The 25,419-nt window shown below is 43.6% G+C and overlaps 1 protein-coding gene across 23 annotated transcripts in view; it reads right to left on the minus strand.

Annotated features, from left to right (window-relative positions):
* ank2b (ankyrin 2b, neuronal) overlaps nucleotides 1–25,419 on the minus strand; it is a 138,800-nt gene that overhangs the window by 7,180 nt on the left and 106,201 nt on the right. For 11 of the 23 annotated variants that reach the window (XM_086197449.1, XM_086197448.1, XM_086197451.1 and 8 more), the window contains 15 exons: nucleotides 24,283–24,437; nucleotides 23,991–24,202; nucleotides 23,566–23,770; nucleotides 23,392–23,488; nucleotides 23,084–23,312; nucleotides 22,074–22,199; nucleotides 21,834–21,956; nucleotides 20,508–20,534; nucleotides 20,267–20,288; nucleotides 13,358–17,992; nucleotides 12,792–12,869; nucleotides 11,835–11,966; nucleotides 11,580–11,729; nucleotides 11,290–11,497; nucleotides 10,828–10,888 (listed from right to left, as the gene is read on the minus strand). In XM_086197449.1, coding sequence (XP_086053575.1) covers nucleotides 10,828–10,888; nucleotides 11,290–11,497; nucleotides 11,580–11,729; nucleotides 11,835–11,966; nucleotides 12,792–12,869; nucleotides 13,358–17,992; nucleotides 20,267–20,288; nucleotides 20,508–20,534; nucleotides 21,834–21,956; nucleotides 22,074–22,199; nucleotides 23,084–23,312; nucleotides 23,392–23,488; nucleotides 23,566–23,770; nucleotides 23,991–24,202; nucleotides 24,283–24,437 — 6,460 coding nt within the window. Of the gene's footprint in view, nucleotides 1–10,827; nucleotides 10,889–11,289; nucleotides 11,498–11,579; nucleotides 11,730–11,834; nucleotides 11,967–12,791; nucleotides 12,870–13,357; nucleotides 17,993–19,874; nucleotides 19,914–20,266; nucleotides 20,289–20,507; nucleotides 20,535–21,833; nucleotides 21,957–22,073; nucleotides 22,200–23,083; nucleotides 23,313–23,391; nucleotides 23,489–23,565; nucleotides 23,771–23,990; nucleotides 24,203–24,282; nucleotides 24,438–25,419 lie in introns of all 23 variants that reach the window. The other 12 variants (XM_086197455.1, XM_086197454.1, XM_086197459.1 and 9 more) reach the window with 12 other exon arrangements.

Consider the following 25,419-nt stretch of genomic DNA (forward strand, 5'->3'; position numbering starts at 1 on the left):
AAGCTCAGTAGACCATGTTTCCTTAGGAGACAATCTCCTGTCTGAGCGCTGCCGCGATTTGTCCGGCTGTGACGTCTCCTCAGAGGCAGGTAGAACTGGAGTAACGGCTCTGTGGGTAGCATACAAGCTCTGGTCAATTTGCAGGGGAAGTGATGTCACTGGTTTGTCAGTAGCCAACGGCGCTACTTTACTGATGCCTTTTGTCTCTGTAGTAGAAGACAACAGTTGTCTGTGCGCCTCATTATCAGTCTGACACTCTAGAGTCTGGAGAGAAGCCTGTAAGAGAACGTCAACACAACCTACTTAGGTTTCATTTAAATCAGTGTAGGGATTGGTTCACGCCATTCAATTTACCTCAATATTTCACGACAGCCAGCGTCTCATTAGATTCACGCAAAGCCAAAACATGCACATCTACCTAACCTGTGATAATTATTATTGACACTGTCACTCACGGGTCACAAAGACATACCGGGGTTAGTTTTTGCCTACTGTAACTACCCAGTGTTTTTTCTTGGAGGTAGTGGGGGGTTGTTTCTAGTGTTAATAATGGGGTGGCCCAGCTTGACATGTAGTTAAATCACAACTTTAATCAAAAGCTGTTTGTAAATGCAGAAGACGCGGACCAGATCACATATTAGGGGAGTGTAAGTTCAGTGTCTGAAAAACATTGAAAAATTGAGCAGGAAACCCAAAAGCATTCAGGTCATTCCATGTTATGGTAGGTCCTTAAGACACACTGAGGGAGTTCCTCCATCCAAGTGGCACATTAATAAATCCATCCAAACACCATGCTCTCAGTCTTACCCTTTTAGAGGTTGTATCGTTCTTTAATTCTCCACCACTGATATGGAGGATCTTATTTTCAGTTCCTTTTACCTCTTGAACCGGTATCAGCTTCACAGGGAGGTCTTTTTCTAAGTCTTCTGCACGAACAATTGTTTGGAGAGTTGAGATTCTTTCTGCAACTGGTTTATGCTGCATCCATTCCTCGTGTGAAACTACCCTTGATTCAGACTCTGTCTCACATTTTTGAATGAGTGGTGTTGGAGAAGCTGTGTGCTCTTTGATCTCAGCTGATACAGAAGGCGTCACGTGACTTAAATACTCTGATTCAGAGACATCTGATTTTTCACAGCTCATTTCTTCCGCTGGCTCCACATCCTCAGGGCTCTGAGGCCTTCCGCTGTCGTCTCCCCAACAATCAAAAGGTAGCGGGACAAACTCAGAGTCAGAGGAGATAGACATTGGTGAAGATGATCGATCTGCATAGGTTGCATCCATGAAATAAGAAGACAATATTCTCATAAACTCCGGTACTGGTGAGTCAGGCAATAGTCGACTGTACTCAGTTACAGATGATGTAGACTCAGGTGAGGATGGTCTCTCGATCTCATTGGCTCCTGATGATATGACCAGGAGCTCATGCTCTGAGTCTGAATCCACTGACTCAGGGGATGATGACCTGTATGTCGTGGTACACTCCCCCAATAATCCTGTTAATTGAGGAATGGGAGAATCAGCAGATAGTGATCTGTTTTCGTTAAACTCAGGCATAGATTCCGGGGAGGACGCCCTCTTGTCAGCCATGGCTGATTCTAGTGACATATGCTCATACTCAGGAATGGAGTCAGGTGACAACGGTTCCATCCGACCCTCAGACAGTACAGATTCTGGAGATGATGGTCCGCATTCCACAAACTGAGATTCCAAATCCGGCAGCATATAATCTACATCTGATGCTAAAGTTTCAGGGGAAGATGCTCTCAGGGAACGTATGAATTCTGGCAATTCCTTCTTCAACTCGCCATGTGGTCGAAACGTGCCTTCCAATATGGTTGAATGAGGAGGTCTGTCCTCTGTCATTGGTTCTGATGAATAGCATACCTCATCAACCTCTGTATCTGATACAACCACCCAGTCATCATCAGAGTTGCTTAATGTCTCAGTAGCAGCCTGGCATGTCACCTCTGTGGGTAGTCCAATTTTATCTTGCTCATTTTGATCTTTTACTTTATTGTCTTGTGTATAATCTGTTCCCCGCCTTTCACACTGTAAGCCCCTTCCAATATGTTGCATTAATCCCATTTTACAACTGAATGTTTCTCCTGCATACTGTGGGTCACGCACTTGAGAAATCAACCTCCATAGCTCAGCTTTGTAGATGAGATTATACTCGGCTGAAGCCTCCGGTGCAGTAGGAGCCATTGTTGGTGATGAAACAGAGCTACCGACAGTTGCCTCTGTGGCAGTTGGAGTTCTGAAGTCAGTGGATGACAACGATAATTCTCCCTTATCTGATTCAATAGATTCTGGTGATGCGGACCTATCTTTAGTAGAAAGCAAGTCGAAGTTTTGTGAAAAATCGTCTGGCAATTCTTCGGTTGACATTTCTCTCACCATCTCTACATCATTTGATCTTTCTGACTGAGGTGGGTCAAGTGAAGCAGAGTATGCTGGTGACATTAATTCCAGTGGGGAACATCTTTCGTATGTCTCTGGGGACTCCTGAGATGTTGATCTAATGTTTCCAAATAGCAACGATGATGCAGGTTTATCTAGTTTGGATCCAGTAGACTGGGTGCGCTTAGGTATGTCTGATTCTACTGACTGAGGAGAATCCGGTCTCTCTTCATATTGCATGGACATCAAGAGGTCACAAAAAGCATAGTCTGCATCTGATTCAATTGATTCAGGGGAGGTTGCTCTATACATGACATTTACAATAACATTTTCTGGTGCCCCTGGTCTGTATTCAGGTATGGGGGAGTCCGGTGACAGAGTCGAGTATTCATTTCCGCATGCACTTGACCCAGGTGAGGAGGGTCTGTCATCATAGACTAGCGATCCTACGCTTATAACAATAAATTCTATGTCTGAACCTGTTGATTCAGGGGAGGATGACCGATATCCAAAAAGAGTCTCAGGTAACTGCGACAGCGTCTGGCTGAAGTCAGGGACAGGGGAATCAGGAGAAAGCCTTCTGTATTTGCTTAGGGACGTTAATGATTCAGGAGATGAGGGTCTGTCTTCCCAGAAATCTGGGAAGGGTGATTCCATTTCAAGATCTGATAACACTGACTCAGGTGATGAAGACTGAAACCCAATATTAGATATGATGGACTCAGGTAGTGCTTGTGTGAATTCAGGGACTGGTGAGTCTGGTGAAAGAGGTCTGAATTCATCTTTAGATGCAGTTGAACTGGGAGATTCTGCTCTGTCCTCAAAATTAAAAGGTTCACACACATCTGTCTCTAAGTCCTCTGCAGAACACACAGACTGAGGTGACATGGATCTATGTCTTAATCCTGGTAGAGCTGATGCATTCATGGTGTACTCGGGTACCGGAGAGTCGGGAGACAAACATTTAAGGTCAGCATCTGACTGACAGGATTCTGCTCTGTCCTCAAAATCAAAAATCCATGAGATCAGGGGGGCGTCTTCTATTTCTGACTCTGGAGATGGTGACCTGTCAGGTAAAATCTGAGGATATCTCTCCACCAACGACTGTCTGAAGTCAGGGACAGGAGAATCTAGGGAAAGCCTTCTGTGTTCACTCAGAGATGCTAACGATTCATGAGATGAGGGTCTGTCTTCTAAGTATTCCTGTAAAGGTATTTCAATATCCACATCTGACCACACTGACTCAGGTGAAGAGGACCTGAAGTCTGCATGATATTTGATGGACTCAGGTAGTGCTTGTGTGAATTCAGGGACTGGTGAGTCTGGTGAAAGAGGTCTGAATTCATCTTTAGATGCAGTTGAACCAGGAGATTCTGCTCTGTCCTCACAATAAAATACCTGTGAGATCAGGAGACCACACTCTATTTCTGATTCCAGGACTGGTGGACTGTCACCTCTAACCTGAAGATATCTCTCCACCAACGACTGTCTGAAGTCAGGGACAGGGGAATCTAGGGAAAGCCTTCTGTGTTTACTCAGAGATGCTAATGGTTCAGGAGATGAAGGTCTGTCCCCTAAGAACTCTCCAAAAGGAAACACCTCTTCATAATCTGACAACACTGACTCAGGTGAAGAGGACCTAAAGTTCGCATGAGATATGATGGACTCAGGTAGTGCTTGTGTGAAGTCAGGGACTGGTGAGTCTGGTGAAAGAGGTCTGAACTGATCTTTAGATGCAGTTGAACTGGGAGATTCTGCTCTGTCCTCACAATTAAAAGGTTCACACACATCTGTCTCTAAGTCCTCTGCTGAACACACAGACTGTGGTGACATGGATCTATGTCTTAATCCTGGTAGAGCTGATGTATTCATGGTGTACTCAGGTACTGGAGAGTCGGGAGACAAACATCTAAGGTCAGCATCTGATTGACAGGATTCTGCTCTGTCCTCAAAATCAAAAATCCATGAGATCAAGGGGGCATCCTCTATTTCTGATTCTGGAGATGATGACCTGTCTGGTAAAATCAGAGGATATCTCTCCACCAACCACGGTCTGAAGTCAGGGACAGGGGAATCTAGGGAAAGCCTTCTGTGTTTACTCAGAGATGCTAATGATTCAGGAGATGAAGGTCTGTCCCCTAAGTATTCTCCAAAAGGAAGCACCTCTTCATAATCTGACCACACTGACTCAGGTGAAGAGGACGTAAAGTTCGCATGAGATATGATGGACTCAGGTAGTGCTTGTGTGAATTCAGGGACTGGTGAGTCTGGTGAAAGAGGTCTGAATTCATCTTTAGATGCAGTTGAACTGGGAGATTCTGCTCTGTCCTCAAAATTAAAAGGTTCACACACATCTGTCTCTAAGTCCTCTGCTGAACACACAGACTGTGGTGACACGGTTCTATGTCTTAATCCTAGTAGAGCCGATGCATTAATGGTGTACTCAGGTACCGGAGAGTCGGGAGACAAACATCTAAGGTCAGCATCTGACTGACAGGATTCTGCTCTGTCCTCAAAATCAAAAATCCATGAGATCAAGGGGGCATCCTCTATTTCTGATTCTGGAGATGATGACCTGTCAGGTAAAATCAGAGGATATCTCTCCACCAACCACGGTCTGAAGTCAGGGACAGGGGAATCTAGGGAAAGCCTTCTGTGTTTACTCAGAGATGCTAACGATTCAGGAGATGAAGGTCTGTCCCCTAAGTATTCTCCAAAAGGTAACACCTCTTCATAATCTGACAACACTGACTCAGGTGAAGAGGACCTGAAGTCTGCATGATATTTGATGGACTCAGGTAGTGCTTGTGTGAATTCAGGGACTGGTGAGTCTGGTGAAAGAGGTCTGAATTCATCTTTAGATGCAGTTGAACCAGGAGATCCTGCTCTGTCCTCACAATCTAATACATGTGAGATCAGGAGACCACACTCTATTTCTGATTCCAGGACTGGTGGACTGTCACTTCTAACCTGAGGATATCTCTCCACCAACCACTGTCTGAAGTCAGGGACAGGGGAATCTAGGGAAAGCCTTCTGTGTTCCCTCGGAGATGCTAACGATTCAGGGGATGAAGGTCTGTCCCCTAAGTATTCTCCAAAAGGAAGCACCTCTTCATAATCTGACCAAACTGACTCAGGTGAAGAGGACCTAAAGTTCGCTTGAGATATGATGGACTCAGGTAGTGCTTGTGTGAATTCAGGGACTGGTGAGTCTGGTGAAAGAGGTCTGAATTCATCTTTAGATGCAGTTGAACCGGGAGATTCTGCTCTGTGCTCATAATTAAACACTGGTGTGATCAAAGGAGCGTATTCTATTTCTGAATCAGGAGAAGATGACCTTTCAGGTACAATCTTGGGGTGTGTCTCCAGCACAGCCTGCCTGAAGTCAGGGACAGGGGAATCAGGGGAAAACCTTCCGTATTTACTAGCAGACACCAAAGACTCAGGAGATGATGGTCTGTCTTCTGTAAACATGTAGAAGGATAATTCCATTTCCAAATCTGACAACACTGATTCAGGTGAGGGGGACCTTGATGCCACATATGGTACGGAGGACTGGTGTAGTGTCTGTGTAAATTCAGAAATGGGAGAGTCGGGCAAAAGAGTTGGAAAGTCATTATATGATGCTGATAAACCAGGAGATGCAGCTCTGTCTTCAAAAAGCCAGGGGATACACAAATCAGTCTCCAAATCCTCGTCTGAATACACCGACTGAGGTGATGCAGACCGATAAATGTCTTTCAAAGTAGTCGCTTCGCATTGGGTGTATGGGGGTATTGGAAAGTCAGGAGACAGCCAACTATATTCATAGAAAGACACAACTGATTCCTGAGAATCTGGCCTTTCCTGAGTTTTAACACGCTGAGATATCAGTGGAGCTAATTCTACATCTGATGCGGCAAATTCGAGTAATAATGGCCTGTAACCACTGACATTAGCACAAGGAACATGCAAAGCTGGCTTGAAGTCAAGTATGGGGGAATCAGGTGAAAGTCTCCTGCATTCTGTGATTGATGCAAAAGACTCAGGAGATGAAGGTCGGTCCTCAAAAAACACAGATGGAGGTACTTCCATTTCCACTGATGACACCAACTCAGGTGAAGATGACCTAGATTCCAAGCATGTGTTTATGATCTCTTGTAGTGCTGGTCCAAACTCTGGAATAGGGGAGTCAGGTGAAAGAGGTATACACTGATTTAGAGAGCCAGTTGATTCAGGAGAGGAAGCTCTGGAACTCCACATTACCATCAGTGTTGTTGGTGAGGAAGGCCTGTACTCTGCTTCAGAATCAGGTGACAGAGGTCTCTCTACAACCTCTGACTCTGGAGAATCTGGTCTGTCTCGAAGATCACGGGGAGAAGAAATTAAAGCTGCACACTCCAGCTCTGCGTCTGACGCAACTGATTCAGGGGATGTTGACCTAAATCCACTACCAGACAGAAAATGTTCAACTAAATTTGCCAGGACTTGAGGCACAGGTGAATCTGGTGACAGAGCCTCTCTATATGCCTCTGAATCAAGTGATGGAGGTCGGTGTTCATCAGATAGGGATGCATATGCACCATCTTCAGATTCTATATTTGAAAAATGCACCAGCTCAGGTGATGATCTAGTTTGGTGAAGTATAGCTGATCCAGATTCAGGAAATGAGGCAGAAAAGTGGGGGATTGGTGAGTCTGGAGACAAAGGTCTAGCCATAGTTGTCCCCGTTTCCAGGGAGTCAGACCTCCAAACACCCGCTGACCTCAGGGCCTCGGGTGAGAGAAGTTTATATTCAGCCTCAGAGTTAGGAGACACTAGCCTCCTTGGCTCGTCAACTGAACTGAGGGGATATTCTGTCTCCTCACATTCAAAGACCCTGCTTCTGAATGCTTCACCTTCATAATGGGAATCGTATAGCTGACGGATCAGCTGATTTACTCTAAAAGCTGCATGATCGCCTAAATATCTATCTAATTGGGATGAGTCTACTCTTTGGTCCGTGGAGAGCTCCACAGGTGACAACTCGCATTCAATATCAGAAAGCATAGATTCTGGTGAAGAAAACCCGTCCCCAACGGCTGCAGCTCTCATTGATTCAACTGCTTCAGGTTTGAATTCAAGTATGGGGGAGTCGGACAGTGATACACGTTTTCTTTCATCGGACACTAAAAGTTCTGATTTCTCATCTGATGCTGCTGACTCTGATGAATATAGCTGCGATTGTGCAATGTTAACAAGATCTGGGAAATCTACAGATGAGTACTTCAGAGACTCAAGAGAATCATTCTTGGATGCCCTCAGCTCCCCCGGAGATGAAGATCTGCATTCTGATTGACGATCCGATGACACTGGCCTCTTCTCTCCCTCAGTCTTTGCGTGTACTACTTGGAAGAAATGTTCATCAAATTCCCCCTGTCTTATTCCTGAATCATCATCTTTTGCTCTCTCATATTCAAAAACACCAGCTTTGCTGCAAAATGGCTCACCATCGTACTGAGGGTCGTGTATTTGAGAAATTAGCTTCCGAAGCTCAAGTCTACAAACTGGCTCTACAATATGTACAGGTAACGCTTGCCCTCCATCATCCAATAGGCTCTCAGAAATCTGTGAGTCTGGCAGGCCAGATCTTTGCCCAAAAATACTTTCATCTACCCTTGACTGTGTGTCGACTGAGCTTAATCCAGTCAGGTCTGGTTTATTTTCAGGTACTGGCACATCCTCACTGTTCCCATCTCCAGTCGCCACTGAGTCAGGTGAGGATGGTCTCACTTCGGAGAACGGCTGTGACAAAGACAGAGCTTCGTATTCTAGATCCGGACAATCAGAAGCAGGTGAAGAGAGCCTTTCCACTGTGGCCAAAACAGCAAAATTGGATAAATTTTGACAAAACACAGGAAGGGGAGACTCCAGTGACAGTTGTCTCTTTTCATCAATAGAATCCGGGGATGACGGCCTCTCCTTGCCTGAGAATAATCGTGAAAAGAAAGACCCACTCTCCAGTTCTGCATCTGATAAAACTGAGGCAAGGCTATGAGAAGTCGGGGAATCTGATGTCAGAGCTCGCTGACTATCTACTGATCTCCCAAAGTGAGAGGAATCTGTTGGTGGTGACATGGGGGATAGTGATCTCTGGTCTTTTTCTGCTCGAAAATTTGCACTTTTGTCTGACTCGGATTGATAAAACACAGTCTTGTCGGGCAGTCCAACACTCTGAAAGATGCTTGTTTTACTCATGACGATCTCTACATTATCTGGGTCACTCACTTGAGAAGTGACTTTCCACAGCTCTGCGTTACACGATTCTGATTCGGGCAATTCCTCTGTTGACGAGGTATCAGCTTCAAGTGGTGGTGTGATAACTTTACCATCAAACTGACCAGTGTCAAGTATTACTGAATAAATCTTGGGAATTTCAGATTCATTGTATCTCCAATCCTTGTCTTCAGAAGGTTTGAATGAAACACAGGGTGAACTTCTTTCTGAAATTCTGGATGCTTCTACATCAGCATCAGTTTTTGTTTCAAACCGCTTTTTGGCACATGTGCCTTGAGTCCCATCAGGTGCCACAACTTTCTCAGGAAATGGTTCACCTGAAGAATCACTTGAATCAGAAGGTAAATGCCTATTGTCAGTGTCTGTTAGTCTCGCTGTGGACTCAGGTGAGGGTCCAGCTCTGGGTATAACAGATTCATATTCATCTCCAGATGGATTTGAAGCAGGTGATGGAGCTCTATCTCCATGATGGAATGACTCCAGGCATGCGCACCCGTGTTCTATGTCTGAACCGACTGATTCTGGGGAAGAGGACTTTCCTATTAATACAACAGTAGCTGATTCTGGCTCATGGTGACTGAATGCAGGCATCAGCGAATCAGGTAGTAATGCTTTATCATCATTTATAGATCCTAAAGACTCTGTGGATGAGGGCCTCTCCTCAGTGAGTGGTGACGACAGAAGTGTTTCACATTCTGATGACATAAACACTGATGATCTATACTGATAATCAGTAAAAGACTCCCAGCAATGATCAGTGCTGATTTCTATAAGTTCAGGAGATGATCTCATATCATATAAATCAGGAGTCATGTGCTCAGAGGGTGTTTCTATAACAACAGACTCAGGTGATGATGCTCTCTCTTCTATGTCAAAATGGAACGATCTCTCACTGCCCGGTGATACCGGCACTCCAAATGGACAATTGTTTGGAACCATTGGTGTTAATGGCCTCTCTTCTGTTTCTGATGGTAACAGAGCGGATGCGCCTCCTGACGCACTCAATAATGAATGTCCTTGGGCCGAAACCTTAACATCACTTGTTTCCCATGGGAAAACAGGGGGTGGGAGAGGAGACAAGGGTCTCGTAGGATGTGTGGGAGAATCAGGTACAAGATATTTCAAATCATTCAGGGACAACGTGGATGCAGGCGATGAAGCCCTACTCTCTGTCAGTACTATCAATGCGTCAGTCACACACTGAGGTGATGATTGATCACAACTCAAGGATCTTGAGTCATCTGAGGCCATAGCCGCATTTTCGGGTGACATTTCATCACCTGACAAAGCTTTGTCTACCCGCTCAAATGCTGAGTCAGGTGACACAGGTTTGAAGCTCGGGAATTCTGTTTTTTGAGACATTAAACCTGAAGAGCCCTCTAATGCCTGAGGGGTTGTATCCTGGGTTTGACTCTTGACATGATGGGATTTGGAATGAAAGTATTCTGAAACACAGGTGTGGTCCGTATTATCGCTCCTCCAAGTTAGTGAAGCCACTTCAGCGACGTTTGCTTGTCTGTCAGCACCCTGAGTATCATCTTCTCTGACGCCAGCATGATTGGCATCTTCAGGGGATGTATTCATAGGTGTCACGAGCACATCGTCACGGTTTGAATCCTGATCCACATCGTATCCGTATAGAACATAGTAGAGTCGGCGTGAAACTTCATCAAGGTGTCCTCTAGCCATTTCTTCGGTTGGAGTCACAATAACAGGATCAGATGGGGGAACAGGAGCAGACTGAAACCTCTGATCACTTGTTGATTGTTGTTTGGATTTGACCGTTACACCTTCTTTCCCTTCATCAGTTCCTTTTAGCTCCATTGACAGTATCCTGAAGTCTTGCTCAGCTTGGTCACACTCAATCAAGCTATCTTCAAAATCGGTCATGGACAACGGCCGGCTTTCACATACACTTGTTTGAGGTGACTCATTCCCAGACAATGGTGACAAATAATGAACAGAGAAGGTGGTTTGTAGACACTCCAAGCTCCACTCATCACCCCTCTCTGCCCCCTCATATCCAGTGGCCCCCTCCTCACATGTTTCAACACTGGTAACAGTGTGGGGCGAGCATAGGAACTCATGTCCCTCTTTGTACATGGGGTCTATCACATGAGACTCAAGGTTGTAGGGGGTGGTGCGGTACAATGTGAAGAAAGGACTTACTTGTTTAAAACTGCCTTTGCATACTGAGTCGGACACTTCCTCATATACTCTTTGTGATGAGCTGTGGATGGAAAAAGGGATGTCAGTATACATTCTTGGGTGTAAATATATATGTGCGTGTGTGTGTGTATGTATAGCAAAGATCAGTATAGACTAATTGACTGACAGAAAACCTTAAAAAAATAAGGCCTGCTACCTGTCATAATAAAGATTAACAAAAAAAATTATGCTCAAAATACTAAGAATTGTCTTATATGTCTCTTAACTCAAACACCCCAGTGTCTCCTGGGGAATCTCCTCCATCTTCTCACACAAGACTCACTATTTCTTCAACTCGCCCATGAATGAATGAAGATGGAGGGTGCAATTTGCCTCTAAGTCTCTCTTTGTACATTATGCTATGTTTTATCAGAAAAATACTCTCTTTATTACCACATTTGTTCATCTATCTGAATAACTTACTATTTTGTTTCCATCTCTTTTTGTAGTTTGTCTTTCTGGGCATTTCTAAGGAGACCCGATGCTGTAGAGTCTGACTCTAATCGGCCCGTTGTCTCATGTAGGGATGATAAACTGGTGGACAGCTCCTCTGCTGACACCATGGGTACTGACATCTCATTACGCCTGCCTGGCCTTGGGCTGTCAATGTCCTCATGAAGGGCTGAGAAAACTAATAAGTGCACAGAAAGAGTTGGTCAAATCAATGGAAACCAATGGTCAACCATGTGACCAGTTGTACCAACTTGACACACCTTCGCTGTGATCCAGCGCCATGGTCCGCTCTATCTCTGCATAGGTGTGTGAAGACGTATCCTCCTGAGTGGACTTGATTATCTTGGTTTCAATGAGGTGAACTATATCCATTCGGTTAATCTTAGTCAGTCGTCTGATTAACGTTGTTTCTGTCCAGAAAGAAAACACACTCACGAGTCTAATTTCAAACAGAAATTCTGTGTTGTATTAGTGTGAAAAGCAAGGATTGTGAATGACACATTCGTAACACAAACCTGCGGCGTCTCTCCCCTCTCTCTCAGCCCAGAGTCGTAATAAAGCGTGGCTTTGGTCCTGCAGTGACTTTGGATTTTCAATCCTTATCTGATTGATCTTCTCTTCAGTGAAGTCCAGGTCTCGTGCCAACTCTGAAGAAAAGTATATAATAACGATGAGGATTAACATCTGAAGATGAGGCAAAGAAAACATTTGAAATATCAGGTGAGTCTACCAAAACTAAAGTACTACAGGGACAACTTGTAAACACCTGCAACGAGCTAGCTTCAGTTCATCTTGTCTCATAACACTACTTTGTTCCTCAAGAACTTGCTGCAAGTCACTGAAGCGGAGAAGAGCCACAGCTGAGTGCAACAGCTGTGCTGATGAAAAGAGAATTTGGAGTTTTGGTGCAAAACTTAGGCCACATCCACAGTTCAAAGATTGTATTGAAAAGTAGAGTTACAATGGCAGAATGAATTTAGGTCTACAGAAACACCTGAAAACTCACATATTGGTCAGAGCAAAAGTTTCCTTGCCTTTGCTCTGGAACAATTCCAGATTGCCCAGAAGACCATGGCAACTTTGTTGTCCTTGTAAAGTTCTACAGTTTTGAACCTCCTGAGGGTCCACAAATGAGATTACAGTTTCAAATTTGGAAATGACCCCTTATTAACATGGATGCAGCCTAGCTCCTGCAACAGGAGGTCCCTGTAGCACAAGTGAGCAGCAGCACCGACGAGCTAACCTGCAGAGGAAACTCATTTTGGTAAATTGTATTCCCAGTTCCATTCTTTCAGTCACAACCTAGAGTGCTTCTGACATTGGCAAATGCTGGAACAGAAATGGAGCATTTCCCATGCAAATATATTTATCCCTTCCTTGTTTTCGGGGTTAGTTTGCGGCGTGAAAAACGAAGCGCTAGCTCGCTCAGAATATCTACAAATTGTGACCAGTGCTATTAAAGAGCGACTCACCTGTCCAGCTGAAGCCCAGATGGTCAGCTATAATGGCCAACCGTTGCTCTTTTCTCTCTGCTTCATCCTGTGGATCTACTGCAAATACCACCAGACAGCCATGAGCGGTCAGAGCCGCAAGATTTACCAAATCAAGCCACATTCAAAAAAATATTTCACTGGCTTTCTCAAGTTAAGACTGTAACCAATAACATGTATATAATATATATGTATATAATTGTAATATATCTTCTACTGCCATTGTGATTAATGTTCATATGCGAAATGTAAATTTAAAACAAAATACTGCATGTGATTGTTGGAATAATTACTTATACTTGAGCATTCACTTAGATATTTTTTGCAAGTTCTATAAAGCCTTTAAGTCAATCTTGAGATTTCCATCACACATAAAAGGAAAGAGAGATGCTTTCACAAACACAAACACAGCTCAAGCAACATAGCCACATGGGTTTTTCAGTTACAACAGGATTTCAATCAAAGAGACAACGAGGCAGCACCTTTACAGCTAGAGAGTACTACGGAGGCACAATATAGAGAGAATAGCCCCTAAACTGGGGGGATACCTTGACTTTGGACTTTATCATCGGGGATTCGCTGCATCTGTGTCTCAACAGGGTCGTCCCACAGTGGTCTAATAGGGAAGACGACTCCTGAGGGAGGGAGCTGCATCTCAGAGAAAGTGTCTCTTTCTATGATTGACGGATCAATGAGACTGCTCTCATCATCAGAGTTTTCAGCAGCGGCAGCGGCCTCGTTTTCCTTCTCAGCCTCCGCCCGTGACAACCTTTCCACGAGTTTTGCTGCTTCATCACTTATCTCTTCAAAGAATTCAATGGACTGTTTGGGTGGCTGACTTTTCTCTTTAGTGACTGTTGATGAGTGAACTGACTGACCGCTTTTGCCTCTGACTGGCAAGCGTGACTGGAAGCCTTTAGATTTGGCTGACTCAGCACTTGGGGGACGACCCTGATCTTTTTTAGCAGTTGGTTTGGTTGACTCCCCTTCGCAGAAGCTCTTTGCTTTGGAAGATGGCGTCTTGGTATTGACATTCACAGAGGGACCTGCATCTGTCTCAGATTTTCTCCTTGTATCCTTTTTTACAGGCACCTTGAGCTTTTTGTCTTGTGAGGGTTCAACCCGTTTGACACTAGAATCAGGTTTGCTAGAGCTAGCCTTGACTGGAATTCTAGATTTAGATTCAGCAGTGAAGGAGGCCTCTTTTTTAACTGTGGTGGAAGATGAAGTTATATGGGATGGAGACGGAATGGAGGATTTACCCCGACTTTGAGAGGCAGATTTAGGTTGTGTTTTGCCTAGGGTCTTTTTGACACCACTGGAAGTGCTTTGTTTGGACTTTCCTGTTGGTTTGGGGGCTTCTACTATTGACTGGGGTTCCTCTGGAGATGAATCAGACGACTCTTGGCCTTGTTCAGAGTAAACTGATCGAGTGACTGTAGTTTCTGCTGTGTGTACATTTGTAATAATTTGGTCAGGGGAACTTGTGTCTAAATTTAAGGATTCTTCATTCGTATTTTTATCTACTTTAGCTTCTATACCTTCAGGGGATGTTTGATCTTTTTTTGTAGGTTTGGCTGAAGCTGAAATTCCCATTTTAGGGATTTTAGATTTGGAGGCATCAACTTTAGATGTTGGCTGGTCAGCATCAGGCGGGCACTGAAGTTGAGAATCAGGAGTTTCATTTGATTGCTCATCTTCCTCAGTCTTAACCTCTAGTGTTAGATTGAGGCCAACTTCTGCTGCTGATCCACTACCTTCTTCTTGCCTGGATTCTTCCAACAGAGGCTCCTCTAAAGGTTGTTCACCTATCTGGAAAAAGGCAAAGCCACCTCCCTCTTCCTCATAGCTCCTTTTAGTCATGTCAATTGCACCACTTCGTGTCATCTCAAAAAGCTTTCCCTCTTGAAAGAGAAAGGGGTTGGGCTCACTGGTGGGCGTACTCTCCTCTGTAGGTGTCCGACCTGGTGTTGTGTCTGGAGTAGCTTGCAGAGACTGACGGTCCACCACCAGATTCAATATTTTCTGTTCCTCCTCTTTGACACGAGCTGCAAATGCAGCATCATCTTCCCTCATGGCAGACCACGAGTCACTGTCTACCCTGGCGGTGACACCTTTGGACTCGGTTCTGGGAGCTGCTAGCGCCTCATCATCTGTCTCAGTGTCATCATAGACAAAGACCTCTGGTTTGATCATTTCTTTCGTTTCACCAGTGGACAAATGTGCCCCAGCTCCCGCTTCTGGTGCTCCTTCATGTCTTGTTTCATCCCCTTTCATCTCATCTGTTACATTGCTACCTTTTTTTTGCACAACAGCCTGAAGCCTGCTACCAGCTATCTCGTCAACACCCTTATCATGTCCTTTGTTTTCTCTTGATTTCCTCAAGCTCTCCTCCTTCTGCTCATCAGTTCTGTTTGCGGTATTTGATGTTACAGCAGCCTTTTTGTCAGGACTGTCTGTATTGGCTGTTCCAGACGCTGAGATTTTCTGCTCTGGTGCAGTTTTCAGATTGGATTTTAAATGTTGTTGGTTTGAGACAGAATGAGGTCCCTCCGAAGTGACACTGGGTGTTGTTGCTGTGCTCTTGACATCTTTTGTGTGGAATCCATCATGCAAACCTGCTGAAAAAGGAGAGGGAGGTTGTACTTTAATAGAGGGATCAACAAAAAGAGCTAACTCTGAGTCTTCAGTGGGTCTATTCAACCCACATTCACTTTGTGAAATATTCTCACTTGTGGCCTCTAATATTTCACAACTGTCATCCCCTATTTTGGCATCAGCTGGAGGAAAAAAATCTTTTCTACAGTTCTTTTTGCTCCTTGCGTCTTGCTCCATTTCATCAAATGTTTTTATTTTAGCTGCCATTTTAAACATCTCCTCCTCTGGAGTGAATTTTCTCTTAGCGTCATTGCTGTCTGATGTATCCTCTTCTGGGTCTTCAGGAATGACAGCCGGTTTGGTTTGAACAGAGAGGAATGTATGTTCTGGGGGTTTGGGGTTCACCTCATAACTTACCTCTTCAGAACTTGGAGTGTCAGGGGTGAGGGGACTCTTACCAAAACTTGTCGTCTGTGATGTCTGCTCACCACTGCCATCATCAGCAGCACTACCCTCATGGTCTTGGATCAGCCTACCATGCAAAGCATCCTGGGGGACATCTGTGGCTTTGAAGGGCTCTGGATGGCTAGAGGTATTACTGGGTGGGTCTAGTGTTGATGGAAAGGATAGGTGGCTCTTTGGCTCTACAGGGCTGTTCTCTAAGGAGTCATGACAGGGGGATTCCTTGGTTGGGCTAGGTTCAATGGAATCTGGGGACTTTTGGGAGGAGTTTTCTTCCATGAGAGGACTACCCTCTAGAGAGTCTCTGTGGCTTATTGTCAAAGAGTCATCAGCTAATGGACTGAGAGCATCCGAATCTTGTTTTAAAGTCAACTCTAAGCTTTCATGATGCTGATAAGAGGATCTAGAGCCTGAACAACCAACTAAAGACAATGGCAGTTGACATTCAGGGTTGTCATCATCGCTAAGAAATGTCTCTACAGTCTCTGAAATTCTCTTTGTGAGGTTTCGAGATTTGGATGGCTTAGATTCGTTCCTCATAACAGATATAGACTCACTTGTAGTGTGGTCATCTGCAGCTTCACTTGAAGAGATTGGGGGGGTCAGTTCTGTAGACAGTTGGTCAGCAGTGGTCCCTATACCAGAGTCTCCAGACTTCTCTGTATCTTTACTTTCTCTTTTGAGTGTTGAGGCAGCTGCAGCCACGGTTTTAGTGGTCTGCTGTCCATTTTTGGGAGAAGGACACAGACTTTCAGGGCTTGTGCCTGGAGTGGCAAGACCCTCATGTTTGTAACTGTCCTCAGAGCTCATATGAGGGGTTCCATCTCCAGAACTGGCACTTAGTGAGTCTGCCACACCTTCATGTTTTAAGCTGTCAGAGCTATCATCAAGGCCACCATTTCCAAAGTCGACGGTATCAGTTATCTCTGGCTGAGCAGTGGTAACTGATTTGGTGTCTTTGTCTCCATCATGCTGAATCGTCTCTTTCTTGGAAGGTTTGGAATCCAAAGATACTTCTCGTTCTTGGGACGTCCGTGAAGTTATTGCTTTTGACTGGATGATTTCTGATTTTGTGGGTTTCTCTGATCTTGCCACAGTGGATGTTTTGAGTTCAAACAGCCCTGACTTTCTTTTTGAGGGGTCCTGCCCCGTTTGAAACGCTTGCATAAGCTCCTTCACAGACATGGTCTCCTCAAGTTTTTCAGATCCAGCTTTGGGGGATTTAGGAGGGCCCTGTTTGGATTTAGGGCTTTCTTTGGCTTTTGGTGAAGTTTTGCTTGCAACAGGCAGCTGTGAAGGCTTGCTTCCAGTGACTTTTTTGCTCTTTTGCTCTGCTTCTACTTTCTGTTGTAAGGCTTTGACTTTGTCCTTTATTGACCCAATGGGGGTCTCTTCAACCACTGGGGATACAGGCGATGCTGGGTCAGGGACTGTAGGTACACTAAGAAGAGCACCTGCTTCAGTGGAGTCAACTGCCTGCCCATGGTCCTTCCTTCCAGCAGGCTTTTTAACAACGGCAGCAGTCGTTTTATCTTGTGCTTTGGTTGGAGTGGTTGGTTTTTTACTTTTGCGTAGTACAACATCAGTGAATCTTTCTTGGCTGGCTGTCTCTTTTTTAGCTTTTAGTTTAGAGCCTACGGGTGCATCCAGGAGATATTCTTTAAGATCGCCGCTGTCCTTTATGGCTTTAGGTCGAGGAGCCCCTCTGTTTGCTCTACTTTCACGTAAGACAGGCTCCTGAATTTCTAAGGCAGCCATTTTTTTGGCCTCCTCTAGCTCACTGTCTGAGAGGAGAACCCACTCTTCAGATAGTCGAGCTGCTTCTGCTGTTTCCTCTGCCACCTCACCCCCGTATGTTCCACTCCTTAGTATCTCACTGACTTTCTCTAGGTCCTCTTTGACTTTCTCTAAGTCCTTCTCCATTATTTCTAATGGCTCTCCAGAAACATCCTCAGTCCCTTTCTCTAGACCACACCCTCCTAAGGAAGGAGATTTCTCTGAGGAATCTGCAGTCAAGATGGCAGTCATTTTGATCAGATCTTGTTTCATCTCTGACACATCAGATAGGAGGTCTGGTTCTCGAATCAGCTCTGATTTCAGGACTGATGTCGCCATCTCTTCATCTTCCATACGGAAGAAGAACAAGTAAGGAGTAAAGAAAATCAAAAATTCAAATGAAAGGAGACAGACATTGGAGAATTTTGTCAGGACAATACTGGAGCACACTGCAGGGATCATAGGACAACATATTCACAATGGGTTCTACATCAGGGTATCAGAGGAATTGGACTGTCATATCTCAGAGGAACTGTGGCAAAGTAAAACTTAAAAAGGATGGGAAGAGATATCAGCAGGAAATAACTTGCTTATACAATCAGCACACCCACACTCACAAGCCAAAACTACAAAACAAAATCAACATACTGTATATTACCAAAACAACAACAACAACAACAACAACAAAGTATAAACTGTGAATTTGAACAAAAAACAACTGGAACAGGATGAAATGGAAAAAAAAGAAACATCAACACATCTCAAGATTGCTCTAATGTAGAAGAAATGTCAATGTGATGGTACATCAAATGGTCTGATAAGAAATGAGAATGCAAGTTGTCTTTTAAAGAAAGCCAGTGATTGTTTATACAGTGGATAATGAGTTGCCATGCTTGTAATTCCGGACTAAATCGCTCAATTACTTCCAAGGAATCTGGGGATGATCTCAGGAGTATTTGAAAAGATATCTTGTGTGGAGGGAAAGTATTTCAATTTTCTTTAATCTAGACGTGAAATGTTGAAAGATATCTGAAATGGCACACATATAACCAAATTTCAATGTGTGTCAACATTCCAAAATAAAAGCACACCAACTAATGAACTGTAAACAATACAACATTACAATCACGCAGACATAGAAGCACACACATACACATGTAAGTAAGGCAAGTTATTTCCATGCAAATCAATGGGAAGTATTACGGAAGGGTGCTGGTCAAGGGTGAATGGTAGGAGGAGCAAAGGTTAAATCTCCATCAGAGTTGAGATGTTCTCATAATCAAGAGGTTCTCGCCAAAATGCCCCCATTCAGTAATGCAGTTAGCCAGACTACCCTGGTGTATCATGGACCAAACCACTGCAGGATTGGGATCAAGGACTTTCTTTTAATGATTCTTCATCATTTTTAGATCTCTAGATCTAAGTTTCTCATTGGAGTTTTTTTTTTTTTTTTTTTTTTAATTTTGAATCACTAGACCATAATGCAACTGTCTTAACAGTGCTGGTCTAGCAAATTGGTTCTCCTTTGGGATCCCAAAATAATGTTTGTGATCCCCCCCACCCCCCCAAAAAAACATTGATTGGCTGGAAACTGTGTTGTTGTTTTTTTTACAGATTAGCTTCTGTAACATGGCTTCTTATGTGTGATATAATTTTATAATTTGGTATAGATTTTACTGAGTGTATGAAGTAAAAGCAAATTCTTAGGGTTAGTGAGAATATTAGACTACACTATTATAGCTTCATTAAAAAAAATCCTATCTTTTAAACTGTTAGAATATAATGAACTATTTTTTGAATAAAGATACAAGAGTATAATGTAAGAATATTAGACTAAAATATTAATTATTTATTCAAAAAATAATATATTCACTAGCAGATTAAAATACCTTGTTACTTCACTAATGTGAGAACTATCGTCAATTATTGCTCTTTAAGACATAAAGGTGTTGACTGTGGCAGTGCAATAAATCTCAAATAGGGTGGAATTTATTATCCTGTCTGTGGAAGGAAAATTAACACCAACCTGACTAGTCTGAATGGTTGTACCTCTTGACAACCACTCTTCCACCTGGTAAAAATGCAATTCTTTTTATGCTTAACATCAAAATGAGCTTCTTCCCCGAACCTCAAACAAATGGGCTTGTTGCTCGTGTTTCTCTCCTACAAAATTAAAGGCCATGATCACCTGAACTTCACCACATGACTAATGAGGGTCCGTGTACATACGTAGATGGCAGCGTTTGAGTGTTTCTCCAGATGTCGGATCTCAAATTGTGAAGGGGAGGACATTAAATTGATGTCATTGAGGCAGGTGTGAAAGTAGAGGGGCGGGGGAAAAAAGAAAAAAAACTGAAGCCTCAGAGGAACATTGACATGTGCAGGTTGGACTTTTTTTGGTTTGGGTGACAACACAAAAAAACAGGAAGCTTAAAGGCCTCTATACTGATGTCTAAAAATAAACTATGAATAAAGTTAATATTCTGGCCACTCTGTTCAAGCACATCAACCTGACAATCCACATAATATCATGCTTATTTTAATATTAGTTTGATTAATAAAGACATGCAGATAACTGTATTATTTTTATATGGAAAATAAAATAAGAGAAAATGTCTTACATTTCTCTAGCGTTCTGCTGGTCTGGAAACAAAATATATAGAACATAGATCAGAGTAAGTCTTGTTTCATTCGTTGCATTTGCCAAATATGACAAACAACACGCACAAATAACGAGACAGCAACATGGATCATGCCTTTGACTAATTTCAATCCCATAGTACAACAGTAAACTACTTGAAAACAATGTCCTGACGATAGAGATAGGTAACGGAGCTATTTAGTAGCGATTGCTGCTTTTACCTCTTCCTCTTGGTCTGAATCGGACTCCTTTTGGGAGCAAGAAGCAGCAAGAGGCAGAGAGATGTACAGACAAAACAACAGCAACATTACATGAGAAAAATGATGAGGGACAGCAAGAAAGACATGTCGTCAGTGATTTCAGGGAAGGCCGGAGAAGACGGGTGCAAAATTCAAACTGAAAAAAAAACCGCAGTCACAAAGGCAAAATTGGATATGTCCTCCGATTTGTGTTGAAAGCAGTTCCTTCCACATAAACCAGTTTTCTTTAAATGCTAAAATCTGGGCCTGACATCTGGGGGACCAACCAAAGACGTCTGAGGACAAAGACAGCACAGGGGTGCGCCCATCAAGTATAACGGATGGCATGGCTCTGTCAGTCACGAGGTCTAACAGACTTGTCCACGTACAATTTAGAAGTGTCCTTGAACAAGACTCCTTGAACAAGAAACCTGAATTGCTCCGGGTGAGCAGGTTGGCCATCAGTGTTGGAATGGACATCGTGAAATCCTTTGAGTACCACTAAGATTCGATCAACGCTGGGAACTGTTGTTAGCTTTGAATACATTAGGCTTGCTATCAAATGTGTCATCATGTAACCCAACCCCCCCCTCCCCAAATTGAACTGTTAAAATCTAAAAATCTGTTTCTCACAAATAAAACTACATGAAAAACACGACAGCAAGAAGAGACTGAATGGCTAAATGTCTTGAACAACACAGACAGGAGATGTCAACATCAACATTGTGATAGCTAAATTTGTGTAATTGCCGATGTGGAGCGGCACTCGAGATGTATGGTCTCCTCCTGAGTGGAACATTTTATTGGTATAACTCTTTGGACCCCAAAAATATTCAATAATGACATTTTAGCCCTCACTTTAGTCTTGCAGATGGGAAGCAGAACCTAAAGCTACTTGTATTTTGTACAACGGTGAGTCACTCAGGCTTGCAAAGAGTTTTACTGATTGATTGGTTAGATAATTGGGTAGAGCGTTGACTTACAGCCAAATCATGTCGGGGAAACGTGATTTTGATGGGTATCCCGACACTTTTTCGTGACAAATTCAATTAATAAACTGATAACTGATGAGACAGAACAGAGAAGGTATGCCTATGCGTTAAACTCTGAGTGTGATGGCAACATTTCTACTTTAATTAAGGCATAGGACATCATATCGCACACACAACTGCAAAGAAATAGTGTTAAATATCTACAAAGGAAATAATTTACATATTTCATGCTAAATATTAACCACAATTGACAAATTTCACAAACAAGACACAGAAGATGTCTGCGCTGTGTCAAACACCAGCTGAGTGTCCTCACCTTACAATATGATGGCAGGGTGATGTTGAGGTTGCATATGGCATTTTGGGTTAGCGACCTGTAGTTCCTGGGTTCTTTCATAAAGGATAAACGGCCACACGGCTCCTGAGTGTTGTCTCGGATCTGCAGCAGTTCATCGTTAAGTGTTAGAAATCAGCAGACTTACGAGGGGTTGTGTTTCAAATTCGTCACGGTTGATTGAAACGTCTATTTCTGTTGCCTTTTCTGTCGTTTTCTTACTTTAATGAAGAGGGCCAGTCTGTTCTCCTTAAAAGCAAAGAAGCTGAACAAATGATGCTGGCCACTTTTGGTGAGGGGAACCAGGTTTCCAAAGCAGTCTGCATAGATGGGCTTTCCTTCCAGGACCTGAGATGAGTAACAGTCACATGTCTACAATACGGGCCTACATAGAAGCATACAACCAAAAAGTATATAAATGATGAAAGTAGGCCATTCTACAGAGTTATCTGAAGTGATCCCAACCACCAATGTCCAATGACTCCATGGACAGTGAATTGACCCTTGAATCACCTTTGCTGACATTTACCATGGCCTTAATTTCAATCCCGGACAATGAAAAGCATGAATGATACATTGGTCACCCACCTCTGCACGCTGGCCATTTTGAGCATTGCACTTCTACTAAAGCTGACACTAAAAGCATGGGTTAAATCATATAATATAATGGCTTGGTAAACATCTTTTGGACAGTTTTGCATGTCTTTGCTGTCAGTCACCAGCAACTTAAAGGTAAAGTAGGGGCTCAAGATATCTGTGTGAGGTTAAAAAAATAATAATAATTTGAGTGAAGCATTGCTTTATAAAGTGTACCACCAGCTCCTATTGAAAGGAAACTACAGTAGCAGCTAACAGTTACCGTGGCAATATGTCTACTCATTTTTAGCAGCCGTTATCCACTCATACTTGGTGGAACCTGATGGTTAAGTATCCATCAGGAAGTTGCCTGCCTCCTGCATCCAATAAAAATGGTCCTATGATTTAACTTCATTACATGGATAAAAACATAAAGCAGACATCATGATGCAGACTTTAACTTGCTCGTTTTCAGAATAAGACCTGCTACAATAAGTTTTGCGTCACCTGGCATGTTTGTCCTGTAGATAATCATCTCTCGCAAAAAAATTTGCTTTGTCTTTGGTTTGAGGAAAAGCGTATGCTTATGCTAAAGTGACTCAAACTACCCCACAACATTACAATAAGTGTGGCCTTCTCTTTCCCTGCGTCCTCACCTCCACGTCACGGCTGCGGGCCACCTCCGTGAAGTTCTCCTGCTGCTCCAGGGTTTTGTCCATCTTGTCGTCTGTCATGCAAAAGCAGCGAAGGCGGGCCTCGATTGGGTCATGGGTCTTTGCAAAGATGACAAACTTCGCCATGTAAGGGACACAGATGATCTCGCGGTACACTTGAGTGGAGAAGTTGACGGACTCCTGCACTTGTCGACAGTCTATAAGCCAGAACCTAAGAGAGTGACTTGATTGGTTGAGTTCCTCATTACAAGAACTATCTTTCTTCAGAAAGGACTGCAGTTGTCTCTCACCTGGCAGACACATTGGTGGTGAAGGAGACGCAATCATTGATAAATGTTAGCGGAGTGGTTCCTGTTATGTCCTCCCACTGGGCTGGTGTCGTTCCACCTGGAAAAGCACAAAGACAGGTTTGACAAACTAGCATGTGAGGTGGCTGACACTCAGAGTTGCACACGTTCATTAACCTGTTATACTGCAGAGCAAGCGTAAGGTTGGGGTGTCCCCTCCAAAACCATGCAGCACTGGATCGGAGTTACTCTTGGGGACAGGGATGGTCATGGTGATGGGTTTATGGAACTTCCTCCTGCGGGGCTCCAGAGTGACAATGGGGCTGAAAGTTGCCTTGTTTCCTAAGATCTTCCTCACGACGTCCACGTTCACTGGTTGCGCCTTGAAGAGGAGCGCGTGGGGACAATAATGTTATGGTGAGTGACTCGAGCGGTGACTGAAATACACTGGTGTACTCAGGCACAGCTGCTTCGACATGCATAAAGAAAACTCTTCTCTCTAAAATCAAACCAGGAACCTTTCCATTACCAACCGCTCTACTTCCTGAACCAAAATCGCCCTTTCTAAGACTAAAAAAAAGTAATGGATGACAATGGACTACCTGCAGGCCAACCCTGATCCGTTTGGTGAGGGCTCCCTCAGGGAAAACTGCCTGCACTTGAGGTACAACAGTGCTACTCAGGATGCCTCCTTCTGGACCGATCAGGTTACTGTCTTGCTTGATACGTGACACCACTGCAAAGTATTGTGGGAAATCTCTAGTGATGATTCTGCAAATGCGCTTCCTCTCCAGCTCCTCGGGGGTGTCCAACTCTGGGTGATTGGAACAAAGAGGGACAGGTGTCAAATTCAGACTCTGAGGTGGGCCTACTGGTACTCCGTCAGAGACTGACCCTCATCCATGCCATTGAGTATCTGATTGAGCTCCTCTTGGGTGTGTTCGCAGTGATGCTCTTTCCAGCTCTCTCCAGTCTCACTCCTCAGGATCACAAGCTCCCGCTCCCTCCCCCGCAGAGCAGCAAAGTGGGGGATCTCCACAATCACTGGACTGGAGGAGTGGAGAGCACATATTAGTCCGGCATGTTGTGGTTCAGAAGAAAGGTATGAGGAATTTTGTGCGTGTTTGTGTGTGCTTTGTATATAAATAATGGGAAAATTTGTAACAGCTCGTCAGAAATATGTGGGGGCCCCTCTTGGTTAAGATTCAGAAAAGTCTAGATTTCCCTGTCATTACAAACATTCTAAAAGCTTTCACTGCTAAAGCAACGCTCATGAATGTGTGTTACTATGAAGGCTGGATGACCACCAAAAACACGTTATACATGGCTTCCATCACCAACAGGTGTAACCTTGATTTCAAGTAGTGTTATGAAAGCAGATTCCTCAACTTTTGGTTTATATTTTGTTCTTTTGAAGTTAAGTGAGCAGCTCTGGGCTTCTAAGCGTTTGTGAGTGGTCATCTAGCTCCAATACTACCACTTTTGGGTGAAAAAGCTAGAATAGGCAACTAGATGAGGAAAATCAGTTGAGGATATTTGGATTTATCGAGTTAGCTCACATCAAGTCAAGCTGGGAATGATTGTCGCTGAGTTGAACCTTTTGAAAAAACATATATATATTTTTATAGTTTTTAGTTCACTGAATAAGTGCAATATTGGTCTTTAAGAGGCCGAAAGTAAACCTTTTGATGAACTTAAGGGGACACAAAAGGTCTTTCAAAAGGCATATCGTGATACCTTGAACTTGGTTTATGTTACAAGCTGCGAATGGAGTTAGCAGACTAAGAAAGAGCAGTGAACTGCTCAATTTGATCGCTCACGATAATAGCAATAACCAAAAATAATGAACACAACATAACTCATCCATCCATTTTCTACTGCTTATCCCGGTCGCAGACGCACACATAGAGACAGACAACCATTCACACTCCCAGTCACGCCTACGGTCAATTTAGAGTATCAATCAGCCTCGTCCTCTCTTGATGTCTTTGGACTGTGGGAGGAAGCTGGAGTACCAGAGAGAACCCACAC

This window comes from Aulostomus chinensis, chromosome 24 (assembly GCF_037954235.1).
Source record: "Aulostomus chinensis isolate RoL2024-O1b breed Wild chromosome 24, RoL_Achi_v1.0, whole genome shotgun sequence".
Taxonomy (NCBI): Eukaryota; Metazoa; Chordata; class Actinopteri; order Syngnathiformes; family Aulostomidae; genus Aulostomus; species Aulostomus chinensis.